This window comes from Phaseolus vulgaris, chromosome 6 (genome assembly GCF_000499845.2).
Source record: "Phaseolus vulgaris cultivar G19833 chromosome 6, P. vulgaris v2.0, whole genome shotgun sequence".
NCBI classification, from domain to species: Eukaryota; Viridiplantae; Streptophyta; class Magnoliopsida; order Fabales; family Fabaceae; genus Phaseolus; species Phaseolus vulgaris.
In genome coordinates, this window is record NC_023754.2 from 29,284,324 (window position 1) to 29,308,519 (window position 24,196).

The window sequence follows — 24,196 nt, forward strand, 5'->3', positions numbered from 1 at the left end:
CTTAAAAATATTATAAAAAGATTAATAAAATTTATTATTGTTATTCTTTTTAATATTCTGAAGTTAATTTATTTCCTTTTATAAAGGACACAGGAGAAAGTATTAATAGATAATCATAACGATCCATCCTACACACGACTATAAAGTCCACCAGGATAATACATGGTCAAGTAGACTCTTTTATTTTCCAATTACTTTTGAGTCTTAAAGTGAATTCTATTATTTTATTTAGTGTGATCAATTGGGAGTCAATTATATGGAGAAAATGAAAATGGTTGACGGTCTTAGAAGTTTATAATTTAATAATTTTTAATTTTATATCATTATTTAAGTTTTTATTTTTTTAATTTTAAAGTATATTGTAAGATCTAGAAAATACTTTTAGAGTAATAGAGATATAACTAAAATGAAACATGAAAATTTTATTATTAAAGTAAAAGTTCATATAAATAGATAAATCAATTATTATGTCTCATATCATCTCTTTAAAAATATTTTTATTTTCTCTCATATATCTTTCCTTTAGATTTTTTTTTACTTCATCCTTTATCAGTTTAACTGGGTAAACATGCTTTAAATGTGATGTTTATGGTTCTAGAATCTAAATAATTGGTAGTTAAAACCTTGATAGCTAATTAAATTTTAATTTAGAAACTAAATTTTGTAAATATCTAAATGATATCTAATTTAGTCACTATAGCAAATAATTATTTTTTGTCTCTAAAATTAGTTTATATTTTTTGATTTTATATTTTTTGATTGTCTAACTAATGGATCATAATTAGAATAAATATTAAATATTTAATATTTTGGTTGCAACAACAAAAATCAGGTTTAATAGGTGAAAGTAAAAGAAAATAAATATTTTAAAACAATTTTCTTATCATAAAACTAGCTCAAACTATTCCCCAATTATGAGGGTAAATAAAAATATTGAATACTTTCACATGGGTGTAAGATAGAAGCACTCCGTTGCTATTTATTTTATATACATCCTTTTCAGCGAAGAAAAGCTGTTTCTTTACATTAATTTTAAAAGCCTGATTTTCCTATGAGCCACAACCAATCAAGAGCAACCCCAGCAAATATGCCACTAAACAGAAACAGCACCAGCAAATTACCCAATGCATTTTGTTCTGGCCCCTACAAAACCATCATTACAAACCAATTTACAAGTTACTGTTCTTTTCAAGAACCAGATTATTTGAATTTAAAGAATCAAAATACTGACCTTGTAACCTTTTGGAGCCATGGTAAATACACAAACAGTGAGGTAACCATTGGTTAGTCCCAAGAAAGACACAAGCATGATCATCCATCCCTGGTCACCATATTTTGCTGTGAAGTAAAATGCTGGGATCAACACGAATCTAGAAACCACTGCAATGACTAAACCCTTTCTGGATTCCAACGTCAGGCATTTGATAAGGGGAATATATCTGGATATTAGATCAAGCACGTTGTACATTGCAATCAAAACAAGAGGGTACCTAAAAGAATATGATCAGCCATGTGAAAACGCATTTAGATGACCAAAAGATTGGAAATTAATACACGCTTACCATGTTCCTAGCTGGTGTGATCCAGTATTTTCATACAAAAATCCAGGAAAAATTGATAGTGTTAACACATATATTAGAAACAAATCAGCTGCAAGATCAATGTTCTGTAGAAATAGTTGTTTATTGCTCAGCCGTTCTAAATTTTTAGCATCAAATTCAACCTGCAATAGTTCCAAAGTCTTTCAGCCTATGCGATATGCTTCGTGGAGCTTAGTTTATTAATAATTTTAACACCAAGTTACATTACTTGCTGGTTGGTCTGGTCATGAATGCCGGCAGCTGCAAGATCGGCTGATACAGTTTTTGATCCTTCTAAAGCAGCCTTTGAACGGTAATATTTTACTATGGACAACTTTGGGAAGTAAAATGCGTATAGAATTATGCAGAAAAACTCAAAAACTGTAGAGATTGCAAAAAATAGCACTGCAAAATGAGAAAATAATCAATCTTGTGTCAAAGAACAGCAATCTTTAGAGTTAATACATGACTACCAAATCTATTAGTGAATGAGAGTAACATACTAGTCCCTTTTCCAAGACCATTTTTTGAATTCTCAAAACCCACTTTGGTGACAAGTCTCAAACCAGAAGCTAGAGCTCCTGAGGCAGCCAAACCAGCAAAGAAAGACTGTAAAACATTAAACTGTAGAATTAGGCTAACTAGTAAAATCAAGACTACGATTTTAGAAAGCAGTATATGTGGTTATTCTATATATATCATGTGCAACCTCATACAAATTAAGCATTACTAGTCTAATTAAAATAATGTATTTTCTCCTCAATTAACAACAACTAAATTGTTCCTTTGCTATTCTATAATCTTTTCCCTCTAACTTCCACCTTATCTTCTCTTCTTAGAAAACATGATTAAACTTAGCTGTTCAGTTTTTTCTTCATTTGTTTTCAAGTAAGTGCTAAGAATTTTTCAAAAAAACACAAAATAGAAGCTATAAAGAAATTACGAGGAAAACAAACCTGGATGAACTCAGGACACATATAAGACAAGTCTCCGACCATGCCACCCTGGACATGAGCATCTGCAATTCCAAAACAAGCAGAAAGGAGACATACAACAATGTAAGGTCCAATTCCCCCTTTCCCTGATGTTGCTACGAACTGTTACACAAAATATTCTGAAGCTATTATACACAATAGAAAAAATGAAATTAACAACCACATAAACCAGTTGTAGCAAAGTTGATGAAGGGTGTAAGCTAATAGATATTCTCTTTTCTAAACCAAAGGAAAGAACAAAATGAAAAACAGTGAAGTTGTACTCACAACAAACAGTAACAAAGTACCAACAGAGAAAAGAGAGTAGCCAATTAAGTTCCTCAATCTAGTGTTGATCCTTGACTCATTATAGGTCAGTATTGCCATAGTACCAAGTGCAAAGGGTTGATAAACAAGGGTGAGTACACGCGAAGGATGGTATCTCTATGACAAAAACTTGTTAGAGAGACTAGTAAACCTCATAATTTTTTCACAATGAATTTCAATAATTCAAGCATTCAACACAGAAAGAAGAAAAAATAATTTGATACTCACAGGGAATAGAGTGTAGTAATAATCTCCTACTGTCAACATACTGCTCCAAGCAACAAGAGAGCCCAATCCAAGAATGAAACAAACCACCCTGGCTTGGAATTTTCCCTGGTTCAAACAAATTCATCCAACTATTATAAGCATTGCAACATTGGAGGATCAATGCCAAGAAAAAAACATAATATACCTCTAACTTTCTTGGTGCTTCATTTTCATTAGAAAGAGTCATCACTACAATAATCTGCTACAGCCAAATCCTGTAACCATAGACTGGTAAACGACCAGTTACCAGGTTTTGTATTGAAAAGATAAAAAGAACGTTCACAGATGATTGAAAAAAAACCCTGATATGAACAGAAAACAGAAAATCTGACCGCACAAATTTTGTAGTACAGTATATTCTCTTGATTCATTAGTTTTTATTTTTGTATTTTTTGATGATTCTCCTCAAAAAAGTAATTAAGATGTGTCATTAAAAAATGTGTACCATATAATTTAATTAAAGAAAGATTTTGAAAAAAATATGATATTTAAGCAATATTTACCATTATAGTTAAAAAATATTAATATATTAATAATACTCAATAATTGAATAACTATAATGGCATCGATAGTAGCACCGATAACTATAATGGCAGCGGCGTACTCTGGCAAGGGAGGATATTTTAATATTTTTGTTTTGAATATGAAGGTGAGCAAAATTAAGATCATCACTAACTTATCTTACATCACATTTTAAAAAAATTGTAACAAAGGGATCTCTATTATAATTTTTTTGGAAGGGTATGTTTTTCAAAAATTTAATTCTAAAACATTTTACTTGTATCTATACTCGAGGCAGTTCTTATGATATGTTATAATTTTGGAAAAATACTAATATCTTTACTTCATTTTTAACTAACTAATTATAGTCTTAAAATTAAGAAATATTGAAATTAAAAAAAATATCTTTCTTTTCTCCACAACAAAAAATATCATTTTTTATATACTTTAAGTTAATTTTTTTTTTCTCTTACTCTAGTTTTATATGAACGAACAAGTCCAAATCTAAATCCAAAAACTTCAAAAAATCACTTAGATCACTTTTCATGAACAACTATTACCGCACTTTAGCAGTGGGTAGGCTTTAACAAAATATTAGTATGAACTATACATTTGTTGTGCTAATTAGTAAAGATTTACATTTAAATGTACATATCGATACACTCTTTGTATTTGATTTGAACTTGTTTGTGCCTTGTGGTTAAGTAAACTTTAAAAAAAAGAGTGTCTTGTTTCCATTGGCGTTGCATATCTTTGCATATACTGTTGTTGATTTATGTTTTGATTCAATTCACTTGATTCCCATGGTCTTTCAACCACAAAGTTATCCTCTCCATCTGGCCCTTGTCCTACATATTGATGCAACACCAACACTGAAGCTGTTGTTTCAAAGTCTGAAGAGGCTAGTAAATCTCCAATGGCTCCTAATTCAGGACACTCACTCCAATCTGTTAGGCCATCTGTCAGTGGTGACATTGTCCCTTGTCCTCTCCCAACTATGAATAAGTCGTTTACATTGTTTATGGATCTTATTGCTGCAACAGTTTCCTCCCCATTGTTCACAACCTTGTCCATGTAAATGACTGAATCATCATGTGCAACCATCATCTTGAACTCACTTATGTACTCCTCATCTAGTTTGTTCTCATTCCCATTTTTTATAGTGGTGAAACTTCGATCAATCTTGGCCCATAAGTGATCTGATTTTGAAGTTTGATTTGAATATAGGCTTGGAATAAAGTGCATGACAGTAAGGCGAACCCTTGGATGTCTTGACATTCTCCATCCATAAGCTAAGGCCTCTCTGTCATCTGGTCCTCCAAAATATAGCACAACTACTTGATGAGATGCTAGATTTCCAATCAAGCGGTTGGATCCATTAAGGCCTCTATCCACAAGTATACCAACTGAACAGGGTGAATTTTGCAATAGATTGTGGTTCACCATTCTGAATGCTGGGATTGTATCTTCCATTTCTCCATCAACTGTTTGTTGCTTATGGAAAGGAATAATGATGATGGACACCCTTTTCTCCTCAGCCAAACTGCATATGTCTTCATGCATGGTGGAGTAAGGGGAAATTGTTGTTAAAGGTTGGACTTGAGCATAATTGTCATGTTCCTCAAAGTTTTGAAATGCTGTGATGATGTGGTTGGTTTGTGCTTGTGTTTTGTTGAGAGCTGGACCTCCTGATTCCCTATTAGCATGGACAGTGAGCATTGCAGAAGCTCTGCCAGTGAGTTCAACCAAGTGGAGCACATAAGCACACAATGGAGACCTTTTGTTGGGGTAAGTTGCTTCAAGTAGATTAATTAGTGTGGGAACATTTCGAGGAGTGTGAATACCCACAAGGACTCTTAACTCTCCCTCAAGTCTTGAATTTTGTATTGTCCTCCTTTTATAAGGTATAAGTCTTCTTCTTGGCTTATAAATTAATGTTACAATTGGTGAAATCATTGTTGTCATTATCAATATTACAACGATCATAACTGAAAATATTTTATCATTTAAGACCTGCATATGCAAAGTTAATTGGTCATGTTCAAATGTTGATCCATCATGGAGGTATAACTACGTCAACAGAGAAATTGAGTGGTGTACCTTTTGTTCCCTCCCAACATTGAGCACAATAATTTCAATAAGACCTTTAGAGTTCATAAGTAAACCAAGAACAACCCCATCACGGTTTGGTATTTGGAACATGTTTGAAACAAGGAGAGTCCCAGCAATCTTGCCAAGATAAGAGAGAGGAATCACCGAGAGCACAAAAGTCCAAGTATTAGTTCCACTGATTAAGTTGATATTGGTCTTAAGCCCACTAATGGCATAAAAGAGAGGAAGCAAAAGTCCTGAAACAAAGTCTTCTAGTTTTTCTATTATTGCAGCTCCAAGTGGCCCATTTGGAATAACTAGGCCATACACAAAAGCTCCAAAAATACTATGTGTTCCAAGGACATCTGTGATGAAGGCTGAGATCATGACCCCAGTAAGAACAATGCATAATTGAAACTCACTAAAGGCTTTTCCCTCTGGGGTTTTCTCGATCAACCACGACATTATTGGTCTAACAATAACAAAGGAGAAAGAAAGAAAAAAAATATTTGATACTCCAACCCACAAAGATGCCCAGATGTTAACTCTTTCATCTGATAAAGCAATAGCAGAAGCCAACAACATCCATGCACACACATCATTGATGAGAGAAGTTGATAGAGCAAGTTTCCCTAACTCTGTGTTGATGAGTTTGAGCTCAACAAGCATTCGAGCAAGCACCGGGAATGCAGTGGCAGATAGAACAATACCAAGATAGAGGACACAATTGGTTTGGTCTATTTCATTTGTGTCAGCTATTAAAGAGGATAAACAAATAGCAATCATAAAGGGCAATACCATACCAGCAAGGGCCATCAATATTGTCTTCTTTCCAGTACGTTTGATGATTGAAATGTCCATCTCTAACCCAACCAAGAACACAAAGTATATCAGACCCATGTTTGCCATTGTCTCCACCACCATTACACTTTTAAGAGGGAACACCACATTGGCAAATTTTTCATTTCTACCCATTACTGATGGACCCAAAAGCAATCCACCCTATAAAATATATTTTCAAATTATTCCATCTTCTTATTAGATATTTCAAAGCAAAAAAATCAAAATAAAAAAGCTTTCAAATTAGTGACACTTGCAATACTTTCAAATGTTGTGTTTGATTGGGAAAAGAAAATAAAAGACGAAAGAGAAATAAACTTACCAAGATTTCAGCAATTACACGAGGTTGGTTAAAGGGCTTGAGGATTAAAGCAAAAAATCGTGTTGCACATACCACTAATGTTAATTGCAAGGTAAATAGAGGAAGAGAATAATCTAAAGGGTTATCGCCTTTCCATAAACCATTTGTTGTTGTCTTCATTGGTGTATAGCAAATTATGGATTGATCTGAGCTATTAAATGATGTCATGGTTGTGTTGTCCATTTTGATCAAATGAACAACACAACCAACAAACACCTTTTGGCTTTTTGATACGATCAAGGCTCAATAAACACCTTGATCCTTTTTAAAACGATAACTACAGAAGGAAAAGGGAAGACACCCTTTGATTGTGTATTTTTCTGAAAAGATGATATTTTTCAATCACAATCAAGGGAGAGTTTAGTTCCTCCTCCCTCTCCCAAAAACATCCATGGAAGAAAGAGACTATATAAGATGGTGTTTCATCTATTTTTGAAAACTTAATGTTTCATCACCACCTTTGCCTAAAATGAGGTAATTCTCCATGCCACTTGGACAAACATTATAAATTATAATCATTCCTTGTATTAATTAGTTCTATGTGTAATTTTTATTTAATTATTAAACTAAAATTAAAGAAAAAAAACATGGTTTCATCACAAATACTCATATAAGGTAAAAAAGAAATAAAACAAAATTTGAAGGTAAAAACAAAAATCGATTAATAGAAGGCTATGCATGTATGTTATGTTTGTATACAACCTTTTAAGATTGATTTTTATATATTGTAATAAAGAAAAAACATTATGCAGGGTATGGAGTACATATTTTTTATTATCAACAATACAAAAAAATTGGAGTAGATACTCATCAGGTTTGAATTAAAAGGTGGTTTCATTGTCTACAACAGCATTGTTATAAACCCAACCATTCAGACTTGTCCAAACAAAAATTAGACCATGATCAGTAGAAAATTAATATACTATAAAAAAATCATTAAATAAAAATTAATTTTAAAGATAAAAAACAATTTTTTATATTAATTAAATTAAAAATCATTTTAAAGATATAAAAAAATTAATTTCTAAATAAATAATTTTTAAATTAGTAACTATTACCGATTAAAAAAAATAATTTTTAAATTAGTTTTTATTATTGATAAATAGTTTTAAAATTGATAGTTAATTAGATACTAATTTAAAAACTATTTATCAATAATAAAAATTAATTTAAAAACCAAAATTCTTTTAATATCTAAAATAGTATAATATAACGGTTTAGGGTTTAGGTTATTTTTAATCTAATTAATTTTTATTTCATAATTTTTTAATAGTGAGATGGACAAATATGTCACTTCATGTTATTTAAGACATTGGAAGAAAAATAATATATATACATAAAATACATGATAGATTTAATTCCGCATTTTTACCATACAATATCAACATTTTGAGCATTTTACCTTTCAGTTTTTTTACACATTTTACCGTCATATTTTTTAATACATTATAACATGTGATGAAAATTTGTAAAATAATAATAATAATAATTATAATGAAGGGATAAAATATGTAAGTAAGCATATATTATATGATGTAATAATAAGAAGAAAGATAAAAAAGAATATACCAAATAAGGATTTTCGATATATTAATATTGATGCATATATAATTATATTAAATTATATAAGTGGGAAGAAATTGGGAAAATGATTTCTCCCAATAATGTACCCCCCTCTTACATTTGATAAAAACAGATATGTCACCCCATCATCTGGAACTCCTATTTAAGACTATGAGCAAAGTGGGAATAAAAAATTATTTAACCAAATTAATTCATTAATTATTACTCAAATATTCATTAAACTTTTTTTTAATTTATTTAACCAATATATAAATATTTTCAGTTAATATTAGAAATACTAATAATAATGAACAATATTGGTTAATCTAAGAAACATGAATTGATTCCATACTCAAAATAACATTAGTATTGAATTTCAAAAATAAAAAATCAGTATTGAATTTCATCCACGAAAAAGAACATTTACATGTATTATAAATATACAGATAATTTTCATTTAAATTAATTCTTAAGATATTTTTTTAAAATATAAATATTCAAGCATTTAAAGTTTAAATAAAGTAATTATATACTTAAAAATAAATATATTTCTAGAATGTCTTTTTATTAAAAATAATCAATTGGGATTATATTTCTCATGACTATTTCATATTTTTTATACTAAGTTCTATGAAGAGTGTTAGCATCACACCTCCACGTTAGTCAAAATTATTGAAAGATACAAAGAAAGAGAATCATTAAACAAAAAAAGTAACCCGTTGTAACTTCTAATAAATATTAATAAATAAACAATAAAAATGCGTTAAAAAAGAGTGTGTAGAGTAGAGAGAGTATTTCATTCGCCTAATTGCAGTTTTAACTTGATTAAAAAAATTCAAATTTAATTAATGTTCTCACTTTTTAATAAGATATTAATATATTTTTGTTTCTAATTTGCTCAACCATTTTTCAACAAAAAAAAATATCTTTATTGAGAAAGTAAGTTTATTTTAATAAAATTAGTTTAAAAAATGACATTTATTATTGTTATAAACAATTTTCGATTTTCAATTAAATATTTTTTAGATATGATTAAAAAATTATTGAAATCGGTTCTTCCAAGTGAATTTTAAGGTTTACAATTAAAATGAATTTAGTTCGGTTAAACTGGTTTAAAAGATAATACATTTATTATTGATTTTAACATGTGTATAAAACATCCTTGAACTAAGGACACTTGAAGTATTAATTTATATTTTTTATAAATTTTGCGTGTGGCATCGCAAGATGGTGATAACAGAAAAGTGGATAAAACTTAAAACATACACTATATAACATATAATTAGGATGAGATTTTTGCAACACTAATGAAACTATACTACAGCAGGGTTTGGTAAAAATAGGACCCCACTAGTTGAGAATGACATAACATAACACCCCTCCAACCATTTTAAAAACAACTTCCTTAACCATTCCCATTTCTAGGGAATGAATCATCGTACACCTATGAACATGCCTTGCAGCCGCCATTACATTCATCTCTTGATGAGAACTTGGAATGAAATATGCACTGCAGATATTAGGCACAGAACGAATTCAGATGAAGAACCAATTTTTCAACAACCATTGGTAGCAGCATCTGTGCTCTTTGCCGTGCCATTTTCTTTAGTAATATCAATGGACACAACAGAAGGAGGACGTAACTCGAACAGAGGTTTCCTTTCATCTCTAAAACCACCTATACATAGTGTGTCCCCCCGACCGTGCCATGTTCCATTTTGAACATTGTTCATCTCAAGTGTTCTTGATTCCTGCAACATATATTACAAATATTCAACACAATGGATAACTCCAATTACAGTCAACTCATGTCACAAAAAGGAAAGGATTTTGAAATGACCTGGCATAATGTGCAACAGGGACAGACAAAATGGTAAGCGCAGTCGTCCAACGAACTATCACTACCCTGAAAACATCATCAAGTAGTTCTTTAGACGTACAATCGCAGCCAAATTTTGTCAAAGCTTAGTAAATAGACAAAATAAAAGCACCACTCATAAAAATAAAGTCAACATACATCATGCATTACAGTCCACAGATTAGAAAATCAGTTGCTCAAAGTATCAGTCATGAACACTCGTGTTCAACATGACTGCATGCGTGCGTGCGATCAAATCATATCTACCCTTTTATGTTTAGCATCATAATTTTTTCCTTGATATCAGCAGCTTATTCGCAGTGTGATGAAAATCTATATGATTTCAGTAGAATTGCAAGATCCCACAGAACCTGGTACTTTCACAAACTGTTCTACCACTAGTTTGCTGTTCTCAAACAGACAAATTTAAACTGTACATTTCATTCCACAGTCCATCTATGTGAATAGTCAAATTTACACAACTGCCGGTATTAATGCACCACTTAGAAATAATAACTTCTTTATAAATATTTTGAGAATATGTATATCTTATAATGCAACATATCTTTTTGTACTTTTTAAAAACAAAAACAAGGTGAAAACCTCCTATAAAGAATGATTATCTCTAAAGTAAGCAACTAAGGATAATCCACCTCTGAATTTTAGAGGGTTAAGAAGAAGATGAACTTAAATTCTTTAAAACTAAATGAAGGGTGGATACATCATTACTGTAGTCTGTAGAAGAGCCTTGTCCAAACAAGACAAAACGTATAATTCAGGGAGAAGAAAACATGTAAATAACTCCATGAAAACATATCTATGAATAATTAAGGGCTCATAAACAATTACAGTATATGAAGAAAAAAGTCACCTTGATGTTGAACTTCTTCCGCATTCGAGTTCGGTAGAATCCTAAATATACTCCAACAGCAATGGTGAATGCAACCGCTAGGTATAGGAAGTAGTGAATCCTCGTGATAGTATAGGCAATGAAAGTAACGAGGGCACCAATAACAAGGAGAAAATAAACTATAGCCTGCAATCCAAAACATGGAAATTCAAACTTCAGAGAGCTACATTGGGAAAAGTAAAAGAAAAATTCACACAGTAATTGCCAATTCTAAAAATGATCCCCTTTGGTTGAATTATAATTTGGCCACTCTAACCAACATATGCACTTTGAATTCCAAGAATTTAATTATACCTGGAGAAAGCAAGAACCAAAACCAGCCAGCTTCATATTCTTCCCAAATCGGTAGCAAGGACAACTGCAACACGGAAAGATCTACTATTCACAAACATGACATATCACAACAAGTCCTTGTAAAAATACCACAAACCCACAGCACATTATTGGTTTCCACATGTCATTTTGCATTTTAGTCTTTCATAGGCCACAGAGGCATTAACATAAATACACGAGTAAGAAGAAGGCAGAAACATCTAATTGAACAATCAAATTAAAATGATTTAACTTAATCCGTCAAAACCCAACCAAATATATCAGTAACTCAGAAATAATAAATTTCAATGTCACAAATCCCTCACCCCCAACACATTGAGAAAATAACAAAATCATCCTCCCTTCTTGAATTCTATCATTTAAACCATGAAACCACAAATCTATGAGCGGAAATTCATAGCACAACAATGAACACTAAACAGAAACCCGCTTTCCAGTTGCACAATTCACGTTCCTTACATGGTTACATCAGGGACCTAAAGAGTAATGACGAAATAGGATATCTTACAGGACAGAAATTACAACCTAATAATTCCCCTTCGTTCTTTCCAAAATAAGCATAGCTTCAGACAAAACTAACGCCGTCCTCGTCCAAAACAAATGTACTGTTCCAAACACACAACTCCATCCCATTGAGAAAAATACAAAAGAACACGTAAAAACACAGTATTACTACTTTATTCTCAAATAAAAAAGCACGTAACATTAAACCTCACCACGCAGATTCAAAGGCGATGCGACGATCCTCAAAGCAATCGAGGAGTTCACCCTCCCACATCCTCAAAACCCCACCTTGCTGCTCATCCTCCCTAACCCCAAGCTTCCCCCAACTTCCATGCGTACTTCGCAACGCCACAGAGGAACAAAGCTTGTCAAAATCCACGACCGCCTTACCCTCCAAAAGCCTCTCCTTTTCCCCCTCCCCATTTTCTTCCCTTTCCTCCCCCACCCTCTCTTGCTTCTCCAAATCCCCCATTGCCCCAAAAACAAAAGCGCACCCCTTTTTGCTCTCTTTCCCCAAAGATCTTTGCTTTTCAATCAAACCCTCCCTTTCCAAGACACCCTTTGCGATTCCGCTTTAAGGAGTTTCAGAAATGAGAAGGGTTTGAGAATTGGAAATTGAGGATTGTTCTGTCGTTGGTGGTGTCGTGGTGGCTTGAGTAGGTGATGTAACGAAAGCAAGTGGAACAATGTTGTTCCGGCGATAATAAATAAAAAAAAATAACAACAATACTAAACAGTATGATCCCCCGGTTGGCGGGTAATAATGGCGTATGGAACCCACAACCCTAAAAGTGAGTCAATTTGGATGGCAGTGCAGCTACCACATCCTCACGCGAATATAGGTCAGATTTTATTTTCCCATAAATTACTCATTTTATTTTAGTGTCTACTAATTTTGATTTTTGTTCTTTTCAATTGAGGTAATTTTGCTAATAATAAACGTCAACACTTTCTCCTTCTTCACAATATCGGCTAGATGATAGATAAATCTTTTAGGATGTCCAAAACTCTTCTCTTTGCTAAAAGAGGGTCAAGTGTTGAAATTGGAAAAAAAGGACAAGTCTTTTGCAAATTGGATTATGTTAATACATTTCAATGGTTTCAGCAAATTTAATGGGCTGGATGTGAAGCCGATTTCATTGTCATAGTAACAAGTTGCATCTTCTATAATGTGGCTTTTCATAGCCTTTGATTGGTTCCCGGAATATAGTAATCATAACAGAGATATTTTGAATTTAAAAGAGAGATCTTTCTTTAAAAAGTTGAAATCTTGATATAATAAAAGGGATGATAGTTATGATAACGATGATTAATTATAATACATGTAGTTTGAAGTAGTAGCATTCTATGAAATGTTTGGTCTTTTATGTAATTATAGCACGAACACCAAGTTTCTCTATTTTAAGTGGTGCTCTTAAGTCCTAATAATTCGTTTTTTTTTAGAATTTACTATATTTCTAGTGCACCCCACTTGAACTATTGTAAAAGTAGAAGAAAACAATTGGATTTACACATTCATATTGCGCATAACCTCAAAGGCATGTCATGCAAATCATTTTTTAATTATAACCTGAAGTTGGAGGAAGAGGAAAACTTGTTAATAAGGGTATTGTTTTTCGATTTTAAAAGTAAGAGATGGAAAAACCGAAGTTGCAAGTTTGTTAGGTTGAGTTAAAACTTAAAAGGTTGGGAACTTGTCTTCTTCCATGTGATATGAATGTGAATTTTATATAAAGAAAGAGGTAGGGACAGAATATACATAAAAAAAAGAATGTGGGGAATATAAGTAGGAGAAGATAAGTGATGAATTGTAGATGTGGATAAAGAACACTGTGCCCACCCAACGCAGCCACCTTTGGTTTTGTTTCGTGGCATGGAAATATAATATATCGTTTAAGAAAAAACGAGCGTGTAAATTTTTTTGAATTAATTATATACAAAATTATTTTCAATTTCATATCGTCTAAATTAGTTATGCAGAAGACAACTAGTGTATATTGTAATACTTGGATACATTTTTTTTGCTGAAAAAAATAAAGTACATTAAGGGCAGAATAGAGTAGTAGCAGAATGTAGGACCTTGTCGTTTTGTTTTTGTTTGTGTCGTTTGAGGTAATAATGTCTGAATTTAAGATGTTAGGCAAAGTAAGCAATGATGAAAGCGAGGGTTTTCTTTCCAGTTTTGCTTTCCTGGGATTGCCTCGTTGGTTTTAAGAGCGTAAGATAATGTGTTGTTTCTTCCCTCAACCACCCCACGTGCAACCACTTATTCCACCACAAAAACACTAAATAATAATGGCCAAGAGCATATACATATAAATTATTATACCTATATTAAAATCACTACAATTTTAAATAAACTAAAATATTATAAATATAATTTTTATAAAAATTAAATTACCATATCAGAATATTTTCTCAGATATATTTATTTAATTTACCCAAGAAATTAAGGGTTAATTGTTAGATTTACTACCCTATTAGATAACTCGAGCTGAGTCAAATTTCTCCGCAACGTGACTCGCTAATCATGTTCACACCACAATTGCAAATATATGCAGTAATCAAAATAAGTATTAGTATTCAAAAACACAAATATCCCAACGAAGTTGTCAGAAAACTCTCAAAAAAATGACGTAATTGTGGATTGAATGCTAAAATTGTTATGAATTAAATTATAAAAAATTAAGTTTATAGCTGTCTATTAATCATTTAAAATTAGCCAATCCCATCAACATGGTAGATGATTTCTCGCCCACCAACCTACAGTGGTGACAGCTACAGCTAAGAATGAATCTACTTTTACAAGGTAGATAATCTCTCGCTCGTCAAGCCGATTTTTCACGTTATCAAAGGTTATCTTGGGTGAACTAAAACTAAAATACAGCAAACAAAGTAGAAAATCATATAGATGACACAGATAAAGATTTCCATGTTAACAAGGTAACAACATCATTAAGAGAAGTTAAAGCACAACTTTCTTCTCCTGAATGGACTATCATACACCTAACAACCCAAATCAATAAGGCGTCAAGTTTTCATTGCAGGTCTAACCAGCCCTAATCCAGTACCACTTCCCAAATGCTTGAAGTCTGTGGCTTGAAGATGATCCCCATGACCAGCAAAACCCGTTCCTCCCTTCTCCAAATTCACCAAATTTCTCTCTTTACAAGCCTTGTTGCAAACAAGACAGACTTTATCAACAGCCATAAATCTGTCAGCACACTTCTTGCAAAAGACATGCCCACATGAACTGAGGGCCACAAGCGACATTGTGTTGGTGAGAGTAACTTTGCAGCTTGGGCAAATGTAGGTCTTGTCAAGTGCCTTGGATTTTTTCTGCTCACTCGTATCCTCAGTAAACTGGACAGGGAAAAGTGTCTTCAACTTCAGTTTCTCATTGCCTTCCGGACAGATAGTACTGGTAGAAGGTGCCTCTACTTTTACAGAAGCTTCGGGCGTAGCAGAAGGCAGCCAAAATGCCTTCATTGTCCGAAGGGCTTCTTCCTCATAGGATGTGACCTTCACACTGTTTGCCCCATGGAAACCATTCTTATCACGGCTATAATTTCTGTCACTGTATTGAGGTACCGCACCATGATTTTGTTGATCAAATGCATCAAGCTCTTTGGCCTTTTGCAACATCAACTTCTCTTCTTCCTCCTCTTTTCCTTTCTTCTGCTGAGCAGCATGGGCTGCAAGCTTCCTGTTTTATTATACATATTTATATCATATCGCAATCACATTGTTAACGTTCACAACAAAACAGACATTGTATCCACACCAAGGAAAAATTAATAAACAAAGACAATATAGATTTAAAAGTTCTGAGCAATCAATGGAAGTTTTTTTTCATTCGAACTAAGACCACCAATCACGTAGAACAGAAAATGCTGCTTGATAGGAATGGTAAAATCATTTCCTTTATTATAAAAGAAATTAAAACCGTTAAGCAATGGTTGACAGAATAAATGATTTTACATGGTAGCCCCATGCAATATCTAAAAGAGAGGTGGGATCTAGTAAGCAAAACTGAAGCATTATAACGTATATCATCAATATTGATGACAAAGGAAAGTTAAATTTAACAAGAAAAATGGAAAAAGCTCATGGTAAGTGCTAATGATGGACAACTGGAACCATATCACATGAAAAAACAAAGGTAATATAACAAAAATTGAGCTTCAGTGGCACACAGATGGTCAATCATGATATAAAATTTATCAAATAGTTGATAACCCACGGTAAATGGTATTGCTATGACTTATGAGAGAGTAATACTTTTCATCTTATTAGTTAATTTCCTTAACTACTGAAGAATCCCCTCAATCATCATTTCATAAGCAGAAAAAAAAATCTAAAATAGTGAATTTCATCCTTTTTATTTTCAGTAAAAGATTTGCATTTATACTACACAACAAGAGGGGAAGGGGGGGAGTAAATGGGATGTCCCCACAATCCTGTAGTTTTCTTTCATAAGAACCCAGTTAAATCCATATTAAGAGTGAGGAAGTTAAAGAATCAAATCCCATGGAACAACTAAAGTTATTAAACAAAAATATAACAGTTTACTAAAAAATTTCATTAACCTAAATTCCAAATTTGTTTGAACAAGGATGTCCAGCTCAATTTTAAAAGAAATAGCTCTTCAAACTTTTCATGTGTCAGTATTATCAGTTCCTACTAATATTTAGTGGCCGCGTAGCATACAAACACGAATATATCCATTTTATATCCCAATGCACAGATATAAAATGTCAAATTTTACTAAAAAAGTGGAGCTATTGTCTGCAGCAGGAAACCAGATCCCATAACCTAATTCCAAAGTCATAAAGAAAATTCTTATTTGCCATGTTTTTCCTAAGCTATCTCCCAATTCATGTCTTAACTCGCATGTCTCAAAGAAGACATAACAAGTGAAAATCTTCAATCAGCAGGTTTCACAAAGGATTGTCGAGGCAGAGACATGAAACAAACCAATAGTCGCGAGCAGGACATCACCTTTACAAGGCTTCTGTACCATTACTCAGTCGCAGCATATAAAATTCAACCCAACTTCACAAACAAAACAAAAACCATAGAACACACAAAAAGGATGCCTTAAACAACACGGCTCAACTATCCAAATTCCAAAAAAAAAAAAAAAAAATAGTGAAGTTTATTGATCATATCAAAGAACAAAAACATCCTTGAAGAAAGCTCCACCCATGAATTCTACAAAACTACGAATAAAACAAACTAATCGGTAGGCAATAACAAAAAAAGTATATCTCAAAAAATTCATACGAACCCATCCCTCCCACCCTTAACAAAGATAACTACAGAACGAATACTACAATTCAATTAAAAATTACGTATCCCCAATTTCTACCAGTCGTCATCACGAATTTGAACGACGCATATACTTGGGGTTGAATCATAGACTCTGCAATTTCAGGCACAAAAAAAAAAAAAAAAGGCATCGAATGGATACCTTTGAATGTCTTTCTTCTGAGACAAGAGGCACTGGAGAATGCACTCTTTGCAAAAGAGATGGCCCTTGTGGCAGCTCATGGGATCGATTAGGGATTTGAGGCAGAGGCAACACGCATCGAAGGGCTTGATGGAGTCCCTCCCCAACCTCTCTTTCTGTGTCCCATATCCAAGTTTTCGCTTCTCGTCGTACGTGAAGAACGCGAGATCGTTGTTGTTCTTCGAGTGTCTCTGAGGCATCTTTTTCCCCAATTCACACCACAAACGATAGATTGTTAGGGTTTCAGATCTTCGACTTCGACTTCGTTCTGTCGAGTCAATGAAACCACGAGAAGCAACGACAATTCAACTAGACCTGTTAATGGGTTGGGCCTCTTAGTTTTTATGGCCTTTTCAAAATTCTCGACATTTTCCTAATTTTATCTTTTTTTTTTCTAAAACCAATATATTTAGGAGGAAATTTATTTTAAGATAAGATATGACACAATTGGGATTCTTTATAATTTTTTATTTTATTTTATATATAAGATTCAGGCTGCTCCTTTTCTTTTCACATTTAGTTTCATCTCTTATCTTTTAAAAAATCATATTAATAATTTATTTTACAATCGCTACCATTCTTATTTTAGATAACTAATTATATTTTAGTCATTCAAGAGATAAAAATTCCTATTATATTAACCGTGAAACTTATGAATATGGTGGAATTAATGTGAAAATTGAATTCAACAACAATTGTAAATAACTTAATATTATTATTTTTTAAAACTTTATTTTTATTGTTTGAGAGACTCAATTACATTGGTTTCAGTGTGTTTATTTATAACCATGTTTTAGATTGAACATCAATCAAGTTCTATAGTCTCCATGAAGGTGAATTTAATAAAATAAAAAAAAGCTTTCAAGTCTTGAATCAATACAAAAATTCAAAATTCTATTCTGAAATTTTTTTTAAAAAAATACTATTTTAAAACAAACAAATTTAAAAGAAAAACTATAAAAACAGTCTGAAATTAATTTAGATAAATTATTGCAATTTAAAAAATGTTTTACATGTTAAATCAGTGACTGAACCGATGAAGATATCGATATTAGACCAATGATTGAATGTTATCTATTGAAATGTATAATCTTGTTTATATCGTGAGCGTAATTAATTAAGAATTCAAAAGACTTTAAAACATTTTTTTAATAAAAAAGTGACGTGGTATTCAGGATTTTTAAATATTACAGAATTTCAATTAAGACTATCATGTTTTAAAATCTAGCAATATTTAAATAATATTTCAAATCATATAATTTCTCAGAAATTATTTATTGATTGGAGTTTTATGAATTTGGTATGCCTTTCGTTTGTATATTTACTAGTCTTTAAACTCGCGACCCACGGGTTTAATGAATTTTAATATTCATTAAAAAAAACAAATGTTATGTTATATGAAAAAGTAATATTTTGATTTATCATATTTGAATTAAAATAATAATAATATTATTATAAAATAATAATAAAATATTATAAAATTAGATATATTAATTTGTTATTAGTAAAATAAAATTGTATTTATCAAACTAGTAGAAAGGGTGGTATGGTATATAAGATGTGAGTATTAGACCTTCTATGTAAATCACACATTATATACTCTTATGGGTGGCAAAGCTGGCCAGCTCGCCCCGGCCCACAAAAATGTAGGATGGGTTGGCCCGCCCCGCAAAGTTATTGCAGGTTAGAATTCCCGACCCGCCCTGCATAAGAGCTGACCCATAGGTTTGAGGGCCAGCTTGCGTTTTTTTTTTAAATTAAATATTTTATTTTTTTTACATTTTGTTCTTAAAAAATTGCCAAATTAAACCTATATATTTGTTACTATCAAATCCAATTTTTTTTTTCTTCTTTTTCAAACACAGTCAAACATAAAAAAATTAAACATTAAGATAAATATCAAATATCACTATTCTTCCACTTCCAAAACATTAAACATACCTAATTCCAAAACATAAAACATAAACATTAATTAAAAAATATTAAACATAAACATTATTGACATTCTTCCATTTCAATAACATTGGAAATCGTCTTAGAAGAACTTTCATCCATTTTTTCATAATTATAATCTTTCCCGTCATTTGCACACATTAAAACAATGACATTTTTTTTTCTTGCGAGTTAACGGGCCAGCCCGCCCCGCTCCGTTGCTGGCCCGCGCGGGCCGCAGGCTAATGTGGGGCGGACTAATGCGGGTTAGCGGGTTGAAAAGGTTAGCCCACCCCACGTTTTTTACCTGCAGGTCGCGGGCCAGCCCGCATGGCCCGCCCCACTTTGTCATCCCTATATACCCTAACTTTATTTGACTTTTTTTTTTTTTTTGGTAACTTTCAATCATTTATATAGTTATTTAAATGTATCTTCTAATATTAAATGTGTTAATTTTAAATTTTACCGGTGAAGACAGAAAACTCTGATTTGGAATTTTATAATTTAATCTTGCCTGTAACAATTTAAGAAACTAATTAAAAAGAGTATTTACAATATTAATTAGAATAAACAAATCAAAACATAGTAACAACATCATGTACTAAAACTAGTTAGCACTTCAGATTTTTAATTTTAAATTATAAATTAAAAATCCGTTATATCTTTTCAAAATGATGTCATATTTTATACTTCTTTTAAAAATCAAATTACAAAATTATAATCATAAAAAAATTAAAGAAAAACATTACAAAGTTGTCGGAATTTAGTTTAATATGGAATCTCCAAAAATGTAATCTACTTTGGTGATCATGCCTTATTTAAATGTTTAGGTTAAATTTTAGTTAAAATTATATATTTAGAAAAAATATAACATAAAAAAAGTTTATAAATTCGATATTATTACTGAAACATTACATAGTTCGGTTTGCTATATTTTGATATTGTTAATGAAAAAAAGGTTGAAGAAGTTTTTTTTAAAAATAACTATTAACTTGTTCCGACATGTACAAACTTGAGAATGACAAAACATGTTTTTTGGGAATTTTTTTAATTTATTTTTAGTCAAATATTAAGTGAAATCACGTTAGAAAAGTTATAACTTCAAATAATTTAGTTTGTAGTGAAAACTTGAATTAAATCATGTTTAAAAATATTAAATCTATCTGTTAGTTGTAATATACTGATCATTGTTAAAATAATACAAGTTTAATATTGACACGTCGTTAATGTAAAATTATCATTAGTATGAATTTTAAAATGATTATTCTAAAATTAGAAAATATATATTATGTATTGCGATAATATAGCACTTCTTCATAGTATCTATACGAACACTATCGAATGATAATATAATGTAGGTATTCTTTAAAATGAGAAACTATTGTTTTAGTAATTGATTTTATCAGTTTTTAGATTTGTAGGGCAGCTCGTGCATGTTTGAAAGCAACTTTGAATTGTTCCGCAGGATAAACTCTCTCGAAGAATGTATATATATGCCTTCTAATTTGGTGGATAGTAGATGCCAAAATGTTAATTTCACCATGCACGTTAAAAGACATCAGTTTATAATTATTATTGAGCTAATATAGTTTTAAAATTAAAAATAAATTTATTTATTTATTTATTTATTTTTCAATTATAATTTGTCGTATACTATGTAGCACAGACGATCATACTAATCTTACACGGATTTAGATATTTATAATCTCTAAAATGTAAGACACATAGACACAGATTTATATATTATATAATTATGAATTATATAAATTGACAATAAAAATTTATGTACACGATTCAGTTGTTATTTTTTTTAAAAAAAATATGTATTATTTTTTATTATTATTCAATAAATTTAAATTTTTTAAAAATTAATATACTTATCCTTTTAAAATTGAATTAAAATCATGTTAAAATTATCAAAATTTAAATAAATATTTTGTTAATTAAACACTATCCATACATATTCTACAATTATCGATATTTGATAAGTGGATTCGATAGAGATAACTCCGAAACATATAAATTATGTATATTGTGAAGACTTGTCAAAACCACACAAAAGAAAAACCTATGTACCGAAAACCACTTATTCGAAGAGAAAATTGAGGGAAACCTGACACAAAGCCCACAGATTCATTCATGACTGTATTGCTGTGTTTGTGATTCAGAGAGACAGAATTAAGTGCATCCGTACACTGTCAACGAAGCAACCATACCTTCTTCAGAAAGAGTCACACTTAACTAAAACAAAATATTAGTGCAATCTGATGTGCCAATCTCTGCTTATTGCTGTGCCAATAAGCCACTTCAATAATATCTTATCTACCTCATAGGGCACACATTACGGAATTTAATCATTTTAGTCTCAAATTTCTCCATCATTTTTCTTCTAGGAATTGAGAAAACTTCTACATCTTCCTTCGTCTATGATCACTTTCTCCTTATACTTATCCTGAATGGATTAAACTCTTTTACTCTCTTTTTTCTACTCTCACTCATTCACTTTAGTTAATTTCTCATTTTTTTACTGCTTTTAGATTAAACAGTTAAGGAATTATAATTTATTTCTTAAACAAAAACAAAGTTCCTTTTATTCATATATTTAAAATTCTTTTTAATATCAGAACGAACATCCCTAAACTCCATATCTGAAGCGGTTGAAAATTGTCTTAATGACTTCATCCTAATTTTCTTGACCAAATCCACCTAAGAAATTCAACATAGTTCACCAAGTTCAAACACGGTGCGAACATGACTAAAACTGGAAACATGAATCATGAATGTGTTGAAAGCTGACCTAACTGGGTGACCAACACTGTAGTTTTTCCTTATCTTTTTCTCGAGTAAATAGTTAAATTAATTGCTAAAAATACAACTTCATTATATCAGTCTTCAATTCTAATTACGGTCTCGAAATGTTTATTGAACCAGTAAATCAGTCTTCAAAATTATGTATTTCGCCAGTGGAAATATTTTTGAAGATTGAATGACACAAGGAGGACTAATTTGACTTTATGCAGAGACATAAACTTAGTTGCCATCATGCAAGATTCTTTAATTTCCGATCATTCAGGGTCTAATACTTTTTTTATTTTTAAATGACTAACATCAGCGTTTACACTACACAGTTTTTTCTCTCTCTCTGCAAAAATTTTCCACCTTAGAGCGAGAAAGCAAAATCTGTGGAAGAAAAACAAGAGAGGATTGTGTTACAACATTTGTTCACAAGTTAATATATGATATGTGGCTTGTGGTGAGGTTGTAACAACAGAGAGAGAACAGAATTTAGTTTAAGGTTGTTGAGATGAGGAAGTGTGATCTCTGTAACAGTCCTGCAAAGTTGTCTTGTGAATCAGATCAAGCCAGCCTCTGTTGGAAATGCGATGCTAAGGTTCACAGTGCAAACTTCCTCGTCACCAAACATCCCAGGATTCTTCTCTGCCACGTTTGTCAGTCGCTAACGGCATGGCAAGGAACTGGACCCAAGTTTGTACCCACCATCTCAATTTGCAACACTTGTGTTAACAACAACAGTGGGAGCAGCAGCCGTCAGATTCACCATGAAGATGATGATGGTGTGATGGAGGATCATGTAGAAAACGATGAGCGTGGTGTGGAAGAAGATGATGAAGAAAATCAAGTGGTTCCATGGACATCTACACCACCGCCCCCAGCTTCCACTTCTTCAAATAGTGTTGCAACTGCTTCTACCACCTCCTCTAATGCTGAAGAGGGTACCTCGGATTAATGTTTCGGATTTATGCTTCCGACATCTTCATGTACAAAGTTTAGGTACACTTTTTTAAGTGTTTATTATGCTGTTGTTGGTTCAGAATTAGAGTTTTTATATAAACTTCAATGTAACTTTTATAACATCAATTAATAAGATTAAATAAAACTCTAATTTTGAGGAAATAACACATTAAAAAATTGTATCCAAGAGTTTCTTGTTCATTCTTGTTTCTTTTTCCCTTCATAATCCCGAAAATCTTTTGCTGGTTTTTGTGCTGTAATGATATTATGAATCCACCCTCTTATGAACACAGTTTAATACAGAAGGTTGGAATGCTAGGTAGTCTCTCAAATTGGCTTTATAGTTTTTGTTGTAATCTTTCTCCAGCTTGAGAATTGAGTCTGTCACAATGTGTTTGAGTTTTCTGAATGCCAAAAGACACTACTGTTGATTTCAATTTTCTTGTTTTGAAAATAGTAAAGGGTCGCAATCATAGAGCATTCAACCTTGATGATCTGATCAGAGATTAGATTACCCACTTACATTAATTATTAGAATCTGTCACTGTAGTACTAATTAATTATACTAATTTAGTTACATCAAGAAGTATGAGGAAAATTGATTCTAAACAGTGATTTTGAAGATTTGTCAGAACTAGGACAATTGCCTATATTGTCTTTGAACCCGAGCAAAAGGAAGACAGAAAATGGTGATGTCTTAGATTAGAATAGAAAGTTAGAAAAGGAAAAACAAACATGGATGTATGTGTTATGTGAGAGTCATCATGAAATAGAGTCATATTATTAAGTTTTGAAGGTGAGAATAGAAAGAAGTGGGACCAAGGAAGTCCAACATGTTCACGTGGCTTCCATGTAGAATAGAAAAGAATGTTAAACTAGGTTAAAGTATA

General features: G+C 31.7%; 5 protein-coding genes across 6 annotated transcripts; 1 reads left to right on the forward strand and 4 right to left on the reverse strand.

The window, feature by feature from the left end:
- Nucleotides 1-948: 948 nt before the first annotated feature.
- LOC137833187 (equilibrative nucleotide transporter 3-like) lies at nt 949-3,499 on the reverse strand. Of its 2 annotated transcripts, XM_068641548.1 has the most exons (9): nt 3,294-3,451; nt 3,110-3,214; nt 2,843-2,998; nt 2,537-2,677; nt 2,084-2,189; nt 1,810-1,985; nt 1,563-1,723; nt 1,232-1,490; nt 949-1,143 (listed from the first exon to the last, which is right to left on the reverse strand). In XM_068641548.1, exons 1-9 carry the CDS (start codon nt 3,333-3,335, stop codon nt 1,033-1,035), a joined length of 1,257 nt encoding a protein of 418 aa, XP_068497649.1. In that variant the 5' UTR covers nt 3,336-3,451; the 3' UTR covers nt 949-1,032. The 2 variants fall into 2 exon arrangements, with proteins under 2 accessions (XP_068497649.1, XP_068497648.1); XM_068641547.1 differs by lacking the exon at nt 2,843-2,998 and having other exon boundaries at nt 3,294-3,499.
- Nucleotides 3,500-4,063: 564 nt separating this feature from the next.
- LOC137832665 (cation/H(+) antiporter 15-like) lies at nt 4,064-7,324 on the reverse strand. Its single transcript, XM_068640963.1, has 3 exons — nt 6,903-7,324; nt 5,750-6,742; nt 4,064-5,662 (listed from the first exon to the last, which is right to left on the reverse strand). Exons 1-3 carry the CDS (start codon nt 7,122-7,124, stop codon nt 4,361-4,363), a joined length of 2,517 nt encoding a protein of 838 aa, XP_068497064.1. The 5' UTR covers nt 7,125-7,324; the 3' UTR covers nt 4,064-4,360.
- A 2,429-nt stretch (nt 7,325-9,753) lies between these two features.
- Nucleotides 9,754-13,125, reverse strand: LOC137832666 (protein PLANT CADMIUM RESISTANCE 11-like). Its single transcript, XM_068640964.1, has 5 exons — nt 12,322-13,125; nt 11,567-11,630; nt 11,234-11,398; nt 10,345-10,410; nt 9,754-10,255 (listed from the first exon to the last, which is right to left on the reverse strand). The coding sequence occupies exons 1-5, from the start codon at nt 12,579-12,581 to the stop codon at nt 10,061-10,063; spliced, it is 750 nt and encodes a 249-aa protein (XP_068497065.1). The 5' UTR covers nt 12,582-13,125; the 3' UTR covers nt 9,754-10,060.
- A 1,866-nt stretch (nt 13,126-14,991) lies between these two features.
- On the reverse strand, nt 14,992-17,967 carry LOC137832668 (E3 ubiquitin-protein ligase CSU1). The gene is made up of 2 exons (XM_068640965.1): nt 17,583-17,967; nt 14,992-15,815 (listed from the first exon to the last, which is right to left on the reverse strand). The coding sequence occupies exons 1-2, from the start codon at nt 17,819-17,821 to the stop codon at nt 15,140-15,142; spliced, it is 915 nt and encodes a 304-aa protein (XP_068497066.1). The 5' UTR covers nt 17,822-17,967; the 3' UTR covers nt 14,992-15,139.
- A 4,579-nt stretch (nt 17,968-22,546) lies between these two features.
- Nucleotides 22,547-23,468, forward strand: LOC137832669 (zinc finger protein CONSTANS-LIKE 4-like). The gene has a single exon (XM_068640966.1). It carries the CDS (start codon nt 22,858-22,860, stop codon nt 23,299-23,301), a length of 444 nt encoding a protein of 147 aa, XP_068497067.1. The 5' UTR covers nt 22,547-22,857; the 3' UTR covers nt 23,302-23,468.
- Nucleotides 23,469-24,196: the final 728 nt, after the last annotated feature.